Source organism: Haemorhous mexicanus, chromosome 10, assembly GCF_027477595.1.
Source record: "Haemorhous mexicanus isolate bHaeMex1 chromosome 10, bHaeMex1.pri, whole genome shotgun sequence".
NCBI classification, from domain to species: domain Eukaryota; kingdom Metazoa; phylum Chordata; class Aves; order Passeriformes; family Fringillidae; genus Haemorhous; species Haemorhous mexicanus.
In genome coordinates this window covers 23,115,183-23,135,530 of record NC_082350.1, presented here as the reverse complement: position 1 = coordinate 23,135,530, position 20,348 = coordinate 23,115,183, and the positions used below count along the sequence as shown (strand labels likewise).

At 42.2% G+C, this 20,348-nt stretch overlaps 1 protein-coding gene across 1 annotated transcript in view; it reads left to right on the top strand.

Moving 5' to 3' along the window:
• LOC132331896 (multiple epidermal growth factor-like domains protein 6) overlaps window positions 1-20,348 on the top strand; it is a 188,383-nt gene that overhangs the window by 95,846 nt on the left and 72,189 nt on the right. Inside the window, exon 5 of the mRNA XM_059855817.1 lies at window positions 2,629-2,751. Within this exon, the coding sequence (XP_059711800.1) occupies window positions 2,629-2,751 (123 nt within the window). The remainder of the gene's footprint in view (window positions 1-2,628; window positions 2,752-20,348) is intronic.

Here is a 20,348-nt window from a genome sequence, read left to right as displayed (position 1 = left end):
CGTGGCAGACTTGTTACGTGTCAGAAATTTTCTGTCATTTTGCTCACTATTCAAAAGGCAAAATATATTTGCGACCTTGAGTGACATTGAATATGGAAAGCAGACAGAAATTTATCATTTGACAGAATTGTTTTTGTTTAGTTTATTTTAACTTTCCTTTTTTTTTTTTTTTTCAGAGGGAAAGCTGTAATCAGATTTTAAAATCCTGACTACTCTGTTTTAGGAATATGGAACAGCTGATTGTGGCTTGTAAACGCTCTATGACCCGGCCTTTTACAAATGTAAAACACATTCTTTATTACTTCACATTCAGATAATTTATTTTTGTGCTTCTTTGGACTGAGGCAACATCTGACCTTTATTATGGAGTTGCAGAAAACAGCTTGGCAGAAAGCAGGCAGTGGAGAAGGTCTTGAACAGGAGACAGGACAGCAAAGGATACAGATGCTTAGAGAGCAGATTTTAATAGTATTAGGGCTAAAACTGGTGAGATTTATTCCTACTCAGTGTATTCCTCTAGTGTGATTGCTCTCTAATAAAGCTGTGTCAAAAAAGCTTTTTTTTGGTGTCTTTACTGAGAAATTAAATCATAGTTTATTTTATGATGATTAGCTTTCAATAAGGTGTTTGTCTTTAAGGCACGTGGAGATGGAAAGTCAGGTTTTGTGAGTATAACAGAAAGAGTGTTGGGTTTCTGGTGTAAAAAGCAGCAAAGAAATACATGAAAATAATTCATCAAAAGATGAAAACAAATATTAAGGCAGAGACAAAGAAATCCTGGACAGAGCATCAAGAAGGTAGGGTTAGAAGGAAGGAGGAAATGAGGTTTTCAGTCACACAGCACCAATAGCTGGACAGCTTTTTGTGCTGAACAAGGAAGGAAAAGATTTTTAATTGCTAACAGGAAAACTCTGCAATCAAAGGAGAAACTTCCTATATATTAGCATGCAACAGCGCAATACGCTTCCGAATGGATTATACCCTGGTGAAATCAAGGGGATAATGATGAGCTCCTCAGCTAGAAAGGTTTCGTTCCAATAATTTGGTTCAAAATACAGACACTGGTGTTAAAAAAATGGGCTGTAGATCCTAGACCACCTCACCCAGTCAATATTTTACGCCAGGTCACATAACATGGTTGGTCCTAAAGAATAAACCAGTTCTTCCCTTAATTTTGTTTAAAAAAAACATAAATAAAAATAGCAGGGGGATTTTATTAGTTTTCAATCCTGTTAGTGTAAATAGAAGTCGAAGCTGTGGAGCTGGGTTATTTTGTGGCTTGTTACTGTTTATCACCACATCGAGTAAACCGCTGGGAAGGGGCCGCGCGCCGCTCTCCACGCAACACCGAGCGCTCGCGTGCCTCCTCCCAGAGCTCGGAGGAACACATCCAAAATCTGCCTCCTGTCATATGTTCTCCCTGTCTCTTGCCAAGGAGAAGCGAGCAGACGCGCGTTGTTATTTTGGTGGCGTTTGTTTTTGGAGGGGAGGAGGGGGGGAGTGTTTTTCTCCGGGAAAAGTTTCTGTTGGAATCGCATTCCCGTGAAATCGAGAAGAGCCTCGCTGGCTTCACGCGAGTTAGGATTTGGTTTGTTGTGTAGCTCTGGGATAACTGAATTTTGGTTTATTTCTTTATAGCCTGCCAGTGTTTTTCAGTATCACTGAGGACAAAGAAATTATCATTTGAAGTTGAATCCAAAGCTGTAGAGAAATGAGGTGGTTTTAGTGGTTTTATGCCTCTTCAGCTATATTTTAGCAAAAGTTGGTGTTTTGTGATGCACTTTTCTTTTAGCTTTTTATTAGTCTGAAACCTCCTCAAAAATTTCTTTTAACCTGTGGCTTTTAGCCAGGATCAGAAATGAACCAGTCAAGTGAAACTTGAGCTCATCAAAGGACTAACAAACCTTGGTAAATTTTAGTCTTTAACACCGAAGGCTTGCAGTTGAAAGGCTTTCACCTCTCTTGCATGATTGTGAAATTTTTTTTTTTATGATTTTTCTTTACAAACTAATTAAATGGTTTTTTTAAAAGCCTCATTTCTCCCTTGGGGATGAGGAGTGCCACTAATACGAAGTAACTGCCTGTGGTTTTTAAAGTCATGATGATGCTTATCTTCTGCTGCTTAATCTTCTTCCTTCTAGCTTTTCTGCTGTCTCACCTGAGATCAAGAATCTTTTAGGTTGGAAAGACCTTTAAGACCATTGAGTCCAGCCATTAACCCAGCACTGCCAAGCCCACCTCTAAACCATGTTCCCAAGTGCCACATCCACTAATGGCTGGGCTCCAGGATCTCAGAGGTGTTTTCCAACTGTAATGATTCTATGATAGCTGTCTTCTAAATCCCTCTGGGGGTGGTGACTCCAGCGCTTCCTGAGCACACTGTTCCAGTGCTTGGCAATCCTTTCAATGAAGAAATGTTTAGGTACCAACCCAAACCTCCCCTGGCACAGCCTGGCTGAGTGGAGGGGCTCAGCACCGTAGCCAGGAGTCGCTGATCCTGGGGTTGCTTCAGGGTCCCGAGCTGTTTACCTCAGAAACGTTCTCATTTTTTCACATCAGTCAGACATGACTGTCCTCAGACATAGTTGGTGCCCACTCTTCACTGATGTTTGTGCTTTCTCCTGGCAGATGTCAACGAGTGCACCATGGACAACGGCGGCTGCCACGACCGCTGCTGCAACACCATCGGCAGCTACCACTGCAAGTGTCCAGCTGGCCAGAAGCTGGGGGAAGATGGAAAATCCTGTGCAGGTAATGCTCTGTACCATGTCTCGCTGCTATTAAGGAATCAGCAGACTTAGGAAAGGGAAGGAAATGCTGGCTTTTATGTGGAGCCAGCTGAAGAGCGTGTGCTCAGAGTTGTCGAGAGCGCAGATCTTCTCATGTCTGGATTATGAAGATGTAACTGTAAGAACACTTCAAAGGGTTGGGGTTTTGTTTTATTTTGTTGAAAAAAATGTTATCACTTAACCTGGATTGGCTGTGCCATGTTCTGATTATGGGATTTCCATCATCAGTTGAAAAACTTGAAGAAAATGTATACGCTTGATAGTATTTCATCTGTCTCTTAAGCAAAATGGTTCTTATCAGAAAGTACACATACATTTTCATATTTCAATCACAATTCCACAGCTAGAGATTAGCTGAATAAAAAAGGATTTTAAACCACATGCTATGTAAACCCATTTGTCTTTTTCCTAAGGGAAATTTAAGTCTAGTTAGTGCATTATAGGGTAAAATTCATTCTTATGCAAGAACTTAATGTGTTAGAACATATGATGAATTATGGTCAGACTTCCTAAAGGCTCACTGGCAAACAGAGTGGCTGTAAACAAGCCCAGATGATGTGCTGACCTAGAGTCATTACATTTTGTGCATCATTGGGTGCTGCAGAAGGTCAGGTGTGAGGTACCCAAGGTGTGCTGTAGTGCAGGCCAGAGCAATTCCTTCTTCCTGAGCTTTCCCCTGACACAGGTAACAGGGATGTGCTGCCACATCATGTGGTGTGCTCTGCTGTGGGCCTGGATTGCACCTCCCCTGCATTTCAGTGCTGCAGTAAATGCATCAAAGATGATAATTTTTTTTAATCTCAGGGCAGCTTTTCATGAGCTGTATTATCACTTTCTCATGAGAAACTGTGTTCTCTGGCTTTTCCCATTGCACAGGGTCTCACAAATCCCCTTCTTCCAAGATTTCATTTTACCATTGTCCAACTCCTTTTTAAGGTTTGGATAAAGCAATGTATTTCTTGTCTGTGGTCATATGATTAATCTTAACATTTAATTTATCTGGCTGCACTCCTTTTTTCACTAAAAGACAATAAAATTATTTTCTATGGCAGCCTATCAGTTGAGATCCACCTTGGCAATGGAAATAAGCTGTAGATTGTTATGTTATTTTGATTGAAGTGATTCATTATGGTCCTTCATGTTTTCATTTTGGCCTTTGGAGAGCTCAGCCCAGGAATATCATTTATGATTCACAGATCCCTGCTGCTTCACCTCTCTTGCCTCTTTGAGGGACTGACTTGCAATATGCTCGTGGGCCAGTGCACAGGTCTGTGTTTTGATGCCTACTTACTGCTTCCAGTGCATAAAAGTTCACCAAACCCCAAGGTTTTTGAAAGCAGGAGTCCTACTCATCATAATCCTTAGCATGCAAGAGTAATTTTTCCTTTAGACTAGTCTTATTAAAATAAGTTAGTCAAATTAATGTTCCTTCTGCACAAGTCACTTCTTACAATACACTTTAAATTCAAGCTTTTGGACACTTTAAAAACTCAAACAGAGCTTAAGGTATTTGATTTTTGCACTGACCAGGATTTGCAGAGGAATATATTATTAGCTGTTTTGAGGCCATTTTTTTTTTAAATCCTCAGGCAAATATTGAAAACCACAATGAACTGGAAGCGCTCAAGTCGTAAAACAGAGTGAGTGTGGTGGTGTCACTAAATACCCTTGAACTTTTGCAGAGGTGACAGTGACAGAATTTGGCTGTACTGACCTGCAAGGAGGCCACCTTCAGCCAACTTGTGGCCATCAGGTGGTACAGTATGAGTAACTCAGTGGTTGGTTACTGCATGAGGGAAAGTGAGCTCTCAAACAAAACTGAGTGCTGCTGGAAGGACTTCCAGGGGGTGAACTGGGGTTTTATTAATGCCTCTGCATTGCTCCAAGGAGTCATTTTTGCAGATAGGAGTAAAACAGCTCCTCATTCAGGTTAACCACTGGTTTTGGAGGAATCAAGTTTATTGTTGTTCTGGGTTGTTCCATTCTTTCTGCCTTTATAGCACCATTGTGCTTTATGTTACCCCTTAGTCTAAACACAGGCATTAAATAGATGTGCACTATTGTTCTGCTGCCATTATTTGTCTCGTGGTTGGTTTTATTTCACTGGTGCCTGCAATGATCGATCAGTGTACGGGGCTTTTTTATAAGCCAAGGTACAAATAAGGTGCATTGTTAGAAAAGCAGCATGGAAGTAGCACAGATCTTATTCAGCAAGTCATTATTACTGGAAAGATTGATCGTGTTTTTCAGAAACAAAATAGAGCATCCTTCTGACAAAAGGAAAAGATGTTCAGGAAAGAACTGTTGGGTTTTTAAAAATATTTTTTTAGCCATGTGTAGCTGTTTAATGCTAAGGAAGGGAAAGTGGATAAAATTCACTAACCAACAATGTGCTGAAGTGCACTGCTGTTTTGATCAAGCATTGCTGGAGGTTTGTGAGCAGTTTTTTTTTGGAGACCCAAAGGCCTCATTTCACAGCTTGGAGGAGCTGACAATGCTCAACATCTTCACCTTCTAGGGTGTCAAAGGTGTGTGCAAGACACAAGGCTCCATGAATATGCACAAGACAACAGCATAAAATAGGTGGGATAATCTTAAAATAGTGATTGCATCAGCTTTGATTAAACCTCCTCCTTGAGGGATTCTGTGGCTGGTTGGACCCACATGGGGAATGGGGTCCACAGACCCATGGGGTCCACAGACCCATTGGGCAGCACAGACCCTTGCTGTGGGGTCTATCCTCATGCCAAGGGCTGTAGGGATATTTCCTGGCTATTTGTAGAGATCTTTCCTGGCTATTTGGGGGTTCTTTTGGCAGGATTTGTCATTCAGGGGTATGTAGTTTGTAAGGTCTTACTTCACTTTGGTGGGGGATACTCGTATGGAGACACAAGATGTAGTGAGCTGGAGGCCTGTGCACCTCCATAGAAATGCAAGCCAGAGCAGTGACCTGATTAGCCTTTCAAAGCTAATTATCTCCATGTTATTCTGCAGCTTTCACTCTCCAGCCTTCATGCTCAGAACTTCAGTTTGCTTCTCTGACAGAGAAATATTTCCTGGCAGCTCCTGGCGCAGGCATTTCAGATTGTGACAGAAAGCTCCTGCTTCCCTCCCGCTCCTCGTGTGCCTGATGGAAATGAGTGATGAGACAGGATTTGGCTTTAAATCACTGCACAAATAATGTGACAAATTAATATTTGACATTTACCAGTGTAGGACTGTCAGGCTGATGCTGTGCCCTGTGCATCCGTGTGCTGTTCCTGTGCAGGGGCCGTGCGTGGGTTTGCTCAGAAAGGTGAGACCTGGTCTGAGGAAGGGAGAGGGAATGGGTGTGTGCCCAATACCTCCCCGTTTGTGCAGCAGAGCCACCACTGTGTCAGGGAGATAGGCTGTGAAATGCAGAGTTATCCTCATTTCATGTTTTATTCTGATGCGAAGCAGTTCTACTCGAGCATCGCAAAATGCAGAAATGGTATTTTCTGAACATAAATACCATTTAAAATGGTATTTTAAATGGTAATTTTAAAGCTCAGTTGTTGGCAGAAGTCCAGATCTGTAAGGGATGCTGAGGCTACAGCTACAAAAGCGTGTTTTCACACATGAATAAGCTGCAGAAGTCAAGTAGAAAAAGGTCGTGACCTTATGTTAACCTTCTTTGGTAAACTGTCATTTCTTATTTATATTATTGTGCTCTCATCTGTCAAGGCAACTGCAGGAACTTAGAGACAAGTGAAGTCCTGTGATTAACTGTTGATGAAAAGGAGCTCCTATTTGGTTGATTAGAGTGATATTGCAATGGCTGTAACCCCATCCCTGGGGGTTTCAGTCAAACCTCGGAGCTCTGGAAGATTTCCTGGCCTTTACCAGGGGGACTTTGGGAGCAGCTGCCTCCAGAGCCAGGGTGTGACTGTGCCAGAGCCACCACTGGTTACCCCAGAAATGGAGGAGTCACTGGGGTTACTGCTGGAGCCTGCTCCCAGGGCAGGGGGGCACTCTCCAAACACTGTTTGTTGCCTTGGTGGGCTAAAAGGAATACTGAGGGGCATGTCTGAGAGCAAGAAAGTGTTTATTAATATGGTGACAGCATTTTTTAAGTTAATAAGTTCTGAAACACAACTTATTCTTGTCAAAATTCTGGTTTTGTTGAAGAGAACAAATCCTAATTCTGCATTTGGGCTGTTTTTCCAGCCCAGCAAATCAATGCACAGGTGTCTGCCATGTTCTGTGATAAAAAAGGGAAGTACACAATACCATTCACTTGGAAGGAAATGCCAAGGCATTTTTAATTATATTTATTTAATTTTTATTAGAACAGAAGAAATCAGTCTCCTGGAAGGATTCAGGATGCTTTTGCATGATCTAAACTTGAACAGTTGCATTTGATTCAGCACACATTGTTGGCAGGCCATGATGCTGAGGTACTTATTGCCAGGAACACCTCAGCAGAAGGAGAACAAGGAGAATATATTTTACAAATATCAAAAAGTACCAGTTCTTATTCCAGGTGCAGCAAGTACCAGACAACATGAACTCAAATCTTACAGCACTCAAGTGAAGGAAGACTCAGATGAGGTGAAGCCACCCAATCCTCTTTATCTTCCTCTATTTCAAGACCTTGTCTTGAGACAAGGAAATAAATCCGGTTGCAGGAGTTGTTTCCCAATTATCTAATTATCTGTCCCTGAATTACTCTGTGCACCTAATGTCTGCCTTCTAGAGTGAGGGGAATGGACAACTCCACCTCACCACCTCAGCAGACCCTGGGTGAACCACCTTGATAACTGAGGCATTTCAGGGTATTGGAATTTTACAGCAATTTTGAAAAGAAGAGAAAAGGAATAGGCAAAAGAAAAAGACTTGCAAGAGGAGAGAAGGTTTTCTGATTATTCCAAACCTGTTTTTAGTGGCTCTCAGGTATCCTGGGACTCCAGCTTAGGTTTTTAGAGATAAGTCAGATGATTTCAAGTATTTATGTTTCAAAGTATAAAAAACTGGCAGTAATCTGCCAAGGGGGTGGGGGGGGTGAAGAGTAAACATTTTCTTCTCCATTAGTTTGTTCATCCAGAATATTGGTTAGTGTCTTATATTTGAAGCAAATTCAACAAGAAGCAATGTCTGTTTTTACATTTAAGTATTAATTATAATTGCTCCTACCTGTCAAATCATTATTTTTAGTCATGAGTAAAAAGCTTAATAACTGCTTTTGATTTCAGATCCCAGTTGGAAATTAAAAAAAAAAAATAGGGTTCCCCTACTTGTCTTACAGAGGGAACTGTATTAAGTGAGACTAGGGATTAATTGTGCATTATAAACATTGTTTGGCATTGTGCACTCAGAGTTCTGTGGTTTTCTGGAGACTGCTGGATTTGGGCAGGAGGACTGTGTGATTTTTGTGCATGGCTGTGGAGAAGCTCCGGGCAGAAACTGCTGGAGATGTTCTACATTTGCACACTTGATGGGGAATCTAATTTTATTTCTACTCCCAAGTCATTCTTTTGGAATTCTCAATTTCAGGCATTTCTCTGAGAAGAAATGATGGCTGGAGGTTGCTCCTCTGACCTCCCTCGTGCTCTCCCATGCTGTGTTGGATCCAGCTGGGATCAATAGCAGCGTGGAGCTGTTACACTCTCCCAGGCAAATTGTGTCATCTGTCTGCATTTGTCTGTTCCTGGTAGTTCTAAAGCAAAAAAAGCCCTCCAAATAAGTAGTAAAAATGACAACATCGTCGTAGTAAGGGTAACACTGACTTCAGCTTATTGGACTTTTAAAATTAATTACCTGAGTGCTGATTCCTGGCAAGCCTGAGCAGGCAGGAGCTTGAGCTGAATTTCAGGGGCTCATTCCGGGCTGGCAGTGCCTTGGTCTGGGCAGTCCCCTTGCTTTCTGTGAGCCCTCCCCAGCAAAAACCTCCCTGTTACACAAACCTTCTTGATTTTATTAAAACACATCGAATACTCAGCTCAGCAAATCCCAGCATTTTGTGTCTGTTTCTCTTCAGTCAGGGAAGGGACACATTGCTTGGGCCAGAACAGTCACTTCCCACCTGGCTCAGAGCATTTCTGTCAGTCTGGGCCGAGAAGAGCATCTGATGATAAATAATTGATTTATTGTTGATTTTTAAATTTGGAATTTTTTATTTTTGAATTTTTTATTTTTGAATTTTTTAATTTTATTTTTGAATTTTTTAATTGCCCTGCTTTAATTTCTTCCCAATTCCTGCTTGGCTGTTGCTGAAGGCTCCCTGCTCCTCCCTCTCACACCGAACAAAGGCGGCTGCGAGCTGAACCACCCAGATTCTCACATCTGCCATCCCTCGGGGTAGACAGGCTCACAGTTATGACAGCTCCCTCCAAAGTGAGCGCTGCCATTGGAGGCTGAGCTCGCTGATCCTGGATATGTGTTTTCATCCATGGGAGCTGAGAACAGGCTGAGTCAGTTTGCAGTCACTTTTTAAGCAGAGGTTTTAAGCACACCAGTTGGGTCAAGGGTGTTGTTATCCTAATCCAAGGCTCCAAAAAAACAGTTGAAGGAGTCCTACCCAAAAGCCCTTGACTTCTGGGAAAGACTGGGACCACTTATATTTCATGGATTCAATGATTATTTCCAGATAATCTTGGTAAATCTCTTTTTCTCCATGGAGCTTGTTTTTTGGTGCCTATATTTTTGCCTTTGAACGTTTAATTCAGCTGCAACGTTTTAATAACAGCCTTTTGCATAAACAAACCGTGGAACTGGCAGTTTAATTTTCAGGTTATGTCAGACTAGAGGGTTAGTACACAGTTAGAACACTACCTGACACAGGGTTAGGTGTAGTGCAGCTTCTCACCATGTCACACGTTCCCTGCAGCTCACCTTGTGCCGCGTTCCAAGGCAGCAGCGTCTCTTAAAAAGCACGGCAGTGCTCGTACCCCAGGGAAAACTGGCACCTTTTCCCTTTGCATTCCATTATCAGATGAATTATTGATCACTGATCTGAAGGGGAAAGCTTGTTTCTGGGTGTCATAGGTAGCAGCACAGGCAGAGCCCCATCTCCACGGCGTCTGCCATATGGTGCTGGTGGCTCCCCGTGCGTCACAGCTGATTATAGACTCGGCACAGGGATTGCTTCCCCAGCCTTCCAGCTACCTTGTCTTCCTCCAGCCCCACCAGCTGGAAGCAAATATGGAGCAGGAACCTCAACTTGCCATTATCCTTGGGAAGGAATGTCCTTCAGGCTGTGGGACGTAAGGGGACAGCGGCTGTCACCCCCTCCGTGGCTCCTCCCTGAGTGACTCCAGGTATTGCAGTTGTGAGTTTGTGCTCACAACAAAGTTGGGCATGGGCAAAAAAAACTGCCCTGGAGAGTTTTCTTTGTCCAAACCACTTGATGCATAAAGCTGTATTGATCAGCTTTTGAAAGTGAAAACATTTAAAGTTCAGAAGTATTGCAGTGTTTGCCATATTACTCAGGCACTCAATGCTTTTAATTAACGGGAGAGCTGTGAATAGTTAGATGGAAAGCATTACAGAGCTATATGAAAAGGCTGTTATTGTCCAGATGAAAGATAATATTTGGAAATAATGCGACAAAAAATGATAGACTGCAGTACAAATATGTTTTGAGATATTTCTAGGGCTCTGATTAGTTTATATTAGCTAGTTTTTTGCATGTATGACTACATCTGAAAGGCAGGTTATAGAGAATGTTAACATTCCAGTGGGCTGATTGACAATAATTAGTTTATTTTGAAGGAAAGGAAAGAAGCACCGTATTGTTGGAGCTGACTAATGTGAATTAAAAGCCAGGTAATCTTTTCTGCAATTACAGAGATACAATGATTGCTGTTATCAGAGAAGAAAATCCACTCGTACTTTTAAGAATCATTGTGTAGGAAGAGCTTTGCAAGCCTGAAATTGAAGCTCTGGTCATGGTCTCCAAAATTACACTTAGTAGTAATTTTATGCAGAAGCAAGACTTCTGAATACTTAAATTATAGCTTGTTTGTAGCAAGGTATTTACCAGCAAATACAGGCATCTTATAAACAGCACATGAGTCATCTTGGTGTTCATTTCGAGCACATCGAAAATGCAAATTGCAGCTGAATTATTCTTGTGTGGAGAGGCGAGGCTTAGAAAAACCTTAAATTCGTACTTTAAATGGAAATTGTGAGAGGAAAAATGTTCACATTTGCCTTTCAGAGGAGGGTATTGTGCAGGGTGGCTACAGCTTTTTCTGTAGCTTTGCCTACAGGCTGTGTAAACAAGAACTGACGGCAGGTACGGGGACAGGAAAGAGCACAGCTCCCGACTGGTGTTTGTGTTCCTCTTTGGGAGCATTTAATACTGTTCTTCACCTGGACACCTCATAGAACTCCCTTTTTTTTTTTCTTTTTTTATTATTATTGAAATGCCTGTGGATTCTATGAGCCATCTGATACAACCTTAAAAAGCTTTAAAACAATTTGTGATAAAATCTAAAGCAAACAGAAACTCTGTTCAAAGCCTTGGCCCAAAGGAAGCGATCCAGACATGACTGTCAGCGAGATAGCAACTGCTGGGAGAGCTACACTGCGTTATTAAAAGATCAGTGGTTTGATCAACATCATATTGGATTACTCAAACTTCAATTACAGGAGTACCTGAGGGCTTTAGCTGGGATATATTAGAAGAACAACTTGAAGTGAACCTGCTGTTGTTGCACGCCAGCTCTGTGGAAGGCCCACCTGAGAACCCTGTGAACAGCTCCTGTCCCAAAAGGGATTCAGTGTCAGCCAAGGAGTTCAAAAACAGCTAGTAATAAAAGTGGAGCAATCAACTGGTTAATTTGATGTGAATTTTAATCTCAGGAAGAGGAAGAAAAAAGGACGTAAAATAAATTCTTCCGTGCCTGGTGAGATTATTGATACAAAGACAGGGTGAGAGAGTTGTGGTGGCTCAGCCTGGAGCTGAGAAGTGTCTGGGGAGAACTCAGAGCCCCTTCCAATCCCTAAAGGGGCTCCAAGAGAGCTGGAGAGGGGCTTTCCACAAAAGCATGGAGTGATAAGAGAGAGAGAAATGGCTTCAAACTGACAGAAAGCAGATGTAGATCAGGTACTGAGAAGAAATTCTTTCCTGTGATGTGAGGCACTGACACAGGTTTGCCAGAGAATTCGTGGAATACCTGGAAGAGTTGAAGGTATCAAGCTGGACAGGGCTCAGAGCAACCTGAGCTTGTGGAAGGTGGCAGGGGAATTAGAACTGGTTGATCTTCAAGTCCCTTCCCACCCAAACCATTCTGTGATTGATGATTAGGATCCAGCTCTGGAAGATGGCATGGATAGGTTTTGGAAGTGTTAATGTCACTTCTCTCTTCTCCTGCTAGAACCTCTGCAGAGTCACACATGATTTCTGTCATAAAGGAATCAGAGCAAGAAAATGTGTGTGAAATGCTGTCCTTTGCTCCCTGGCAGTTTATCTCTTAGATTGTCCTGGATCTGGGATGGCTCCAGTGGGGGATCAGTGCTTGTGGTGGCACCTGAAGAGGTACCCCATGAACTGATGGCTGTAGAGCAATGCCAGGAGCCAGCTGTGACAGGGGGACAGGGGGCTGTGCTGTGGTCTCAGCTTCAGAGTGGCAGAGGTGGAGCTTGGTGGCTGAATGGTGTCTGTGCTGTCCCTGTCACAAATCACATCTCTATCTCCAGCCAGCACAGCACATGTACTGTAAGCTGGAAACACCAGATTATGAAGGTGTTTGCATGATTATAATTTTCTTGTGCATGTTTTGCCTGCTGTGTGTGGAAAACACATTTCTCTGCATTCTGCTGTAGCAGAGGCACGGATCTCAGCAAGTGTGCATTAATATTGCTGCTAGCAAAATCCAGGTGTTCTCATCACATCAGGCATTTCTCTCTTTATTCCAGGACTACTCTTGCAAACTGCCATGTCCTGCCGAGAGGAGATGCTGATGGCCCAACATATAAACCTCCTTAATACAGCTCAGAACTGAGTCCACACAAGGAGTTTGGGCTGTATCATGCTGTCACTTGTTAAGTACAGCTCCTTGTAGAGATTCTCTCCTCCTTTGCCACCCTCCCACCTCACAGCAGGGCCCAACTGGGTTGTGCTGAGGAGCTGTATTTAAAAATTGATAGACCCATAACAAATATTCTCTCTGCTGTTCCACCCCACATCAGAAAGTGTTGCAGTAGCTGCTGATACTGGTGATCTCAGAGTCTTTCTGCTAAGCAGAAATCGCCTGAAATTTTGATATTTGGCTTTAAAACGTTCCCTTCCAACTTCCCTGTTTGCAGCCAGTACATTTACCTCTTTTCTCCTGGAAGCAGTAACATTAATGAAGCTGAGGGGGTTTTTTGTTGGTTTTTTTGGGTTTTTTTTAGGAGCCTAAGTTACCCTTTTCTCTGGTTTGTCATTCTTCAGCTTGTACTCCCTTGTTATTTCATGTGGTCATTCACTTATCCTGGCACAGTTCTTCACTGAGAGTTTGTGTCCATCTGTGTGGGTTTCATGTTGATGGGAGTTGGAGTTGTCAAGGGGGTGCAGTTGCCAAAATATCTATTAGTCTAACCCCACTGTGGGGGCTGGTAACCCCATCACTCTTCCTTTTTGGCTTTTCTTTGCTGAGATGCTGTGTACTACACCAAAATCCCAAAAAGGATCGTTCTTTTTTTGTTTTAAATACTCTAAATTGGAGAAAAACATACAGAACTGCTTTGTGAAAAGATGGAAGAGTATATTTCTACAGGGCTGTGTGGAAACATCACAGTGTTGTCTGAGGTCTGGCCGTGAAATTGTCATGTTCTTTCTTTAATTCTATAGCCTGGTTTTCCTGCAAATTGTCTGGTTTCAATAATTGCTTAAAGTGTGTATGTATTTTATATTTTTATATATATATATATATATATATATATATATATATATGTCTCTGTCTGTATATTTAATGAAGAATTCCTTGAAACTCTAATTAGGGCTGCTTGACTCCAAAGCAGTTTACATATCACAGGCTTACACAGCTATCAAACAGATGCTTCTCCTTTTTTTTTTTATTCAGCTGACATTTTCATTTTCTCTGCATATTTTGAGCACTGAGCAGTGATGTGTTTTGACTCCTGAGGCTACAGATGATATCAAAATGAGGATTAGAAATGAAGCTTTACCTGTCAATTAAGTTGTTAAGCTTGTCCTCCACAGTGTCTACACTTTGAAATGGCCTGTTTATTGAATTTGAAATAGTTTTCATTCTTGACTTTGTTTAAATTGAATGGACAGTTCTAATTATAATCTTCAGGGTTTTCATCTGCAACATATGGTTTGCATTTAGAGCTGTGGATGAGGGGCTCTTGGATGTTTATTGAGCTAAACCACTGTTAAATATCTCGTGAGAGAGTGGCATGTCAGGCATGGAGAGCCAGCAGAAATGGGCAGTACGAATGTTGGCCAATTTTCTCTTTTCTCATCACTCTGCCCAGGAGATCTCCTGGGGGAAATGAACTGTGGTGGCAGGGTCCAGGCATTGGGAGCAACAAGTCACCACTTTAAGTGGTTGTCTAGTGCCAGTCTTAGCTTGAAAAGAATGTTGAAGGGAGGGGAGGAAAGGGAAAAGAAAAGGAAAAGAGGAAGGCTCTGCCATACCAAGTTCAAATTCAATGAATTCACATTACCAGGATCTGTGTCAGGTCAACATTGTTCTTTCCAGTCACCTGTGGCCCCCACTAACAGGGTTTCACGGTATCTCATGACACTTTTATTCATCTCTTTACTCCCCATTAAGGCCAGGGACAAACCAGGAAATGAAATCCCTGTCTCTTAGACTTGATGGGGTGGATTGTCCCTTGTAGTGCTCACAGAAGTCTTCTCCCCAAAAGCAGGTTGTGGGGCAGCTCCTGCCACTCCTGCTCCATGGATCTGTCAAGAATGCCATGCCTTGGAGATGCCTCTGTCTTTTTCCCTTGAAAACAGGCATCAGGAGGTGCATCTCCTTTCAGATCTGGACATAAATATTTATTACCTAACACAATGTCCCATTCATGACTCTGCTGTTCAACGTTTCACAGCCCTGTGGTTTACATCCTTTGGTGTTTCCTGTGTAGAGAGAGAGAGAAACCAGAAGGAGAGAGGTGAAACCTGGCCTAGGCACAGCTGGAAGTCCTTAAAACCACCTGGGAAAGCATCTGAGGTGTAGGACAAAGTACCAGCTACAGGGCATAAAATGCCTCTCCACGATGGACCAAATGTCCAGGGAGGTCTGGAGGACAGACTGACAGACAGTGAACCTGGTACAAAAAGCTGTGGTGGTCTAATTTACCTTCCCTTCCCCATTTTCAGGAGCAGGTAAATAATCAGATCACTTGTAAGGCCTCTTTCTTTGCCTGCAAAATGGGTGCTGGTAGAAGTTGCTTTGTCCTTAGTCCTGGCTGAAGAAATGCAGTAGAAAACTGGCTGCTCCAACAAGGGTCCTCCTCCCCTGTGAAACCAGTTTGCAGGGGCTGAATTGGGTGAGGAATCATTAACCTTGCCTTTTAACCAGTCTCTTCCCAGCCTCTTTTGGTTTGCTGGAGCCATTCCATGAGTTAATCCTGTTGGATCAGCCTTGCCTGGGACACCTGGCAGTGAGGAACGCGAGGAAGCTGCAGCAGGTCGGGGCTGACCTGGCTGGCTCAGACAATGGATGCTCATCTAATCCATGGCAGGGGCCAGCAAAGGGCAGAACAAATAGCTGAGGAGCAAAAATAAAAGCCTGGGAGCACTAACAGTTCAAAATGACCCAGCTGGCTCTGCAGGAGCACATTTATCTGTGCTGAAAGCTGTTCTGTGGAGGTGTTTTAACACCAGGTTCTAGGAAACCACTCAAAGGAGCTTGTGGCGTATTTGTGGTGCTTTGTGCAGCATTAAAAAAAAGCTCCAGACCAGGAGTTCTGCAGTTTAAAACTTCCCAGCCACCCAAAACTGCTTTTCTCAATCTTTGCTGCTCAGTTTGGTTAAATGAAAAAGAAATACATTTTTTATTCATTCATTTTTATTAATATGAACTGGTTTTGGTTTTTTTTTTTAATTTTAGGCTTTGTTTTGGACCAGACTTCAAACTTGTATTTTCCTTCCCAGAGTCAATACCAATGTAAAACTACTTTCATTGTGGAAAAGATGGCCAAATATTTTTCTAGCAACAGGAGTTTCAAACCCTGAAAATCATTTGTGTGTTAGTAAAAGGGGAGAGTTCCTTTTCAAAACTTCTGCTGCAAGAGCAAATGATGTCATGCGTTGTGAGGGAATTCACACCGGTTGTCAAATTTTGGACATTTCTGAGCTTGAGACTTGAGCTGTTCTGTGATTTAAAGGAAGCTGTGAGTTGAATCTGTTATAAATTTACCTACTTACAACAATAACAGGGGCTTATTTTAAGTTTTACTTTATAGAATAATTTCTGACTTTTGTGATCAGCTTAAGAATGTCTGGGAACCAAGCCTGTTTCCCTTCCTTCCCATGACTACATAAATTATTTAATTGAAAAACACACTAAATAATGTGTAAAATCCTCCATATAATTAGTGGGGAAAGACCATATGATATTTTCACTTCGTAACTTTTGTGAGGTTTAAACACCCTGTGGAATATAGAAAAGAGAGTAGTAACAGTGTAGTTACAAATAACAGAAGGCAAAGCACTGTCATGCATCTTTGTTGATTTAAAATATCACATTAAATAGCAAACAATCAGAGTTTTCTTATCAGATGTACGAAATGATCTGCAGCTGAAGAGTCTGGGGGAGCTGGTTGGGGCAAGGGAGGGTGAGCCAGATTGTTGGAACTTATTCCCAAATCTGTGTTGGAGTTGAACAGTTTATCCACTTGTGATAATTTTAAATAGAGCCTCTTAATGTTTCTTGTTGTGGTACTCTGCTTAAGATCCAGTCTTCCCTCTCCCTCTGTCACCATCATTCCTTACTGATCCTCACAATATTTTGTGGGAACTAGTGACCCACAGAGTTCCCCAGGTAAAGAGGGATCAAACCCTGATTTTAGTGAATTTTAAGATAATGCTGCAAAGACTAGATCATGTTTTTCTTTCTGGTCCGGGTTTTTTTAAATAAATAATCATTGTAATTATTTTTAATTACAATCTGACTTTAAAATCATCAGCATGAACCATTCTCTGAGTAAATCCAAGTAGGGGTTTTGTGTTTCCCTGCTTCTGCTGGTCTCATCCTTTCTGCAGCAAGCTGGGGGATTGTGGTGGCTGGAAAGAGGAAAATGTTTGTGTGTCATTCATTCCTGTTTTATGTAGTATTTCTTAGGCATTTAAAAAAAGGGTGTAGTTATGCTTTAGTGGAAGTCATTTGGGCCAGACCCACAGATGCTGTGGTGGGGTTTGGGTCCCTGTGTGCAGGTGCCAGCAAGGAATAGATTCTCACATCAGCTCCCAGCTGGACAGAAATCTTCCCATCCATTTGGAAAATCACCATATTCTGGTGTGTGTGGGGTGGCTGATGCTCACAGCTCTTTGGTCTCTCTGTGTTGCTCTCTGCTTGACGAAGTGAAGAGACTTTGCCAAAAACTAATTACTAAATAAACAATCCTGAAATCATACGACCACTGAGCTTGGAAAGACCTTCAAGATCAAGTGCAGCAGTCAGGCCAGCACCACCACTGTGTTCACCATTAAACCATGTCCAGGGATGGTGACATTCCCATCACTGCCCCAGCAGCCTGTTCCAATGCTTTATGACCCCTTCCAGGACAAGATTGTTCCTAATATCTGTTCTAAGTGGTGAGGTTGGTCCTGTCCACTTCTGGTTTCTTTCTCCATCAGTGCCTGCGCACTAGGAAGAGGAAGTTTTTTGTCTGCTTATCTCTCAGAAAACACTGACTCTGAACAGTTCTCAGTCTGCAAATTTTAATAGTCAAGGGAGGGAAAGCCTGTTCATTTGTCACCCTCAAGAAATGCCACTGGCTGGGGGAAGCTCCTTGAGAGGCAGACCTTGCTGTCACCCTGTGTCACGTGGAGCTTTTGGCAGTATCCATCCCTGGGATACCTTTGGCACATCATCTCTCCTCGATTCAGGATTTCCAAAATAGAGGCTTGTTATCCTGTTTTTCTTTTTTTTTTTTTTTTTTGGAGTTCAGTTTTGTGTCTTGTTTGCATTTCTTAGTGATTTAAAAAGCAAAGCTTTCTGTTAGTAGAGTATTGATCTGGCAGGATCTTGCTTTCTTTCTTCCTTCCTTTATAAAAACCATGATTTCAGGTTCACTAATTTTCTATGTTTATTACTGCTCTCTGTGTATTTTTGAGGAACTGATTGATCATAGCTGTTCCTGAGCATTTTAATAATGGTATGAAAAAAGCTGCTAATGTGACAGTCCTGAATTCCAGACAAGCAGTTGCACAGCTCTGCACTGAAACAGGTTTTGGGCAGGGCAAATGGACTTTTAATGTGGATAATCAAGTCAAGTAGGGACCAACCTCCTTGGTGATTAGCAGGGCCCTCAGTCAGGGGTGTGGAGGATTTCACAACCTGGAACTCCACCTGTGGGATCTGTCCTTGGAAAGGGAAAGGTGCTGGCAGTGAGTTGGGCATTTGTACATCACATCCTCCTCTATTGTGTTTGGAACTTAAGGTGCTGGGATGGAGGAAGGGTCAGTCCAAGTACACAGCCCTCAGGAACATGAGGAGCTAAAAAAGATGTGGTTAAAATATTTTACATCTTGGGAACACAGAGACTTTGTTTTGTTTGACTGAGTATTAGGTAATTCCTGGTGAAAGCTGAACAAACAAGGACACAGGAAGGTACCTTCAGTGGGGAATCCCCCTGTAAAGCATCTCTGAAATATTCTGAAGGTGAGAAGGAAAATATCCACACACCACCTCTGCTTTGTTCACCCAGCAGTGTCATCTCCTTGGCAAGACAGCCTGGGGACAGCACAGAGCTCTCATTTTCCTTCTTGTCTCCAGGAATTGCTCTCCCTCTGTCTTGTGGGGATGCAGCTGCTTTCATCACAGTCTGGCTTGTGATAAGCAAGCCTTAAGTGGCTTGAAATTCAGGTTATTCAGATAAGCATCCTAGGTTGTAACTATAGAAATTCGAGCTGGAAGGTGTTTCAGTTTGATCTGCGCTGGAAAGTAATCCAAATTTAATCACAGATGCAGATACAATCTTCCATAATCCTATGATGGTCTAGAATTGAAATGGAAGGCCTTTATATTTCAAGAATGCTTTTAAATATTTTTATACATCTGCTATTTTAGCATAATTTATTCTTTCTATAGCCAAGTAGAAAAAATATGTCCACTTGTGTACCTACAAAAGCAGAAGCTGTTCTTTTGCTGCTACATGTGTCCTTTACTAGTACAGCAATTCAAACGTGAAAGTCCAAATAGTTTAGACTTTTAAAACTTCCAAATGCAGTTCAGGCATTTAGATCAGTGTCTGCTTTGCAGACTGCTCCCCAGACAAAATAATTAGGGAATTTTTCTGCTGTAACTGGGGGCGAAGCTGTTTCCTGGCCTTGAGATGGAGGAGACGTGGAAAGGCGACTGCGCCTTGCATTTCTCTTGATTTTATCTGTTGGATGTGAAGGAATCTTTCAGCATATAATCCTTAAAATATTGATCTTGCAGAGGAAGTCTGGGGCTGGAAGGGATCATCTGTCATCAGATTTGCTGTCGATGTGGCGTTGTGGAGCTGCATTTTCAGCTCCTGGGTCTCGCCTCCTCCTGCAGTGGGGAGGCTCAGGCTGGGGCTAGCTCATGGGCACAAGTGGTTTAGGATCTTTTATTATGCCTTGAATTGTGTTGCCTTTCAGAAGTATCACTGCTTTATGGCCCTCTGGGATGTGCCAGCATGAGGGAGATGCTGCTCAGGGAAGAGCTGCGGCTGGGTGCAGAGCTCCCCCATAAACCAAGTCACTCCTTTAAATCTGCAAATGGAGACTAACAAATATCACTAACTCCCAGCTCGTTTTTATTAGCTGGACTATTTTTTCTCCTTTGTTAGTGCCAATATCTGAACTTAAAACTGTGTTTGGTATATGAGAGAAATTCTCCAGCTGATCGTAGCCTATAAAATTAAAATAGTGACGCTCCCAGTGTTTGAGTTTATTGAGGTATAAATACTGGAACGTGGTGTACTATGTGGTTCAGCTGCTTCCTTGCTCTATTTTTCTGAATCTTTTTGCTTATTTTATTTCTCTGACACTCCATACAAAGGGTTTCCTGGGTTTGATTTCGTCCTGGCATTTTTCAGCAGTCTCGTTCTTAGCGGTATGGAATTAAACAAGGTGAATAACATTTTCTGTTTACTGTTTACATTTTAAAAGGCAAAATTTCTGTTTTAAAAAAAGCATATTCCAGATGTCTCCAGGCAGTAGGACACGCATGTAGTATACAGTGCAATAAAACAACAAATACAGCAGAAGGATCAAAAAGTGGTGCATGTTAGCAAATGGTCTGAATTTAAACACCAGTCAACACCAGGACTTCATTTTAGGTGAGGGAAATTCACATGTGAAGTATTAAAATTTAACATCATAAATGCATTTCCTCAGGAACTGGATGTTGTGCATTTCCAAGTCTTCTTTAAAACTTC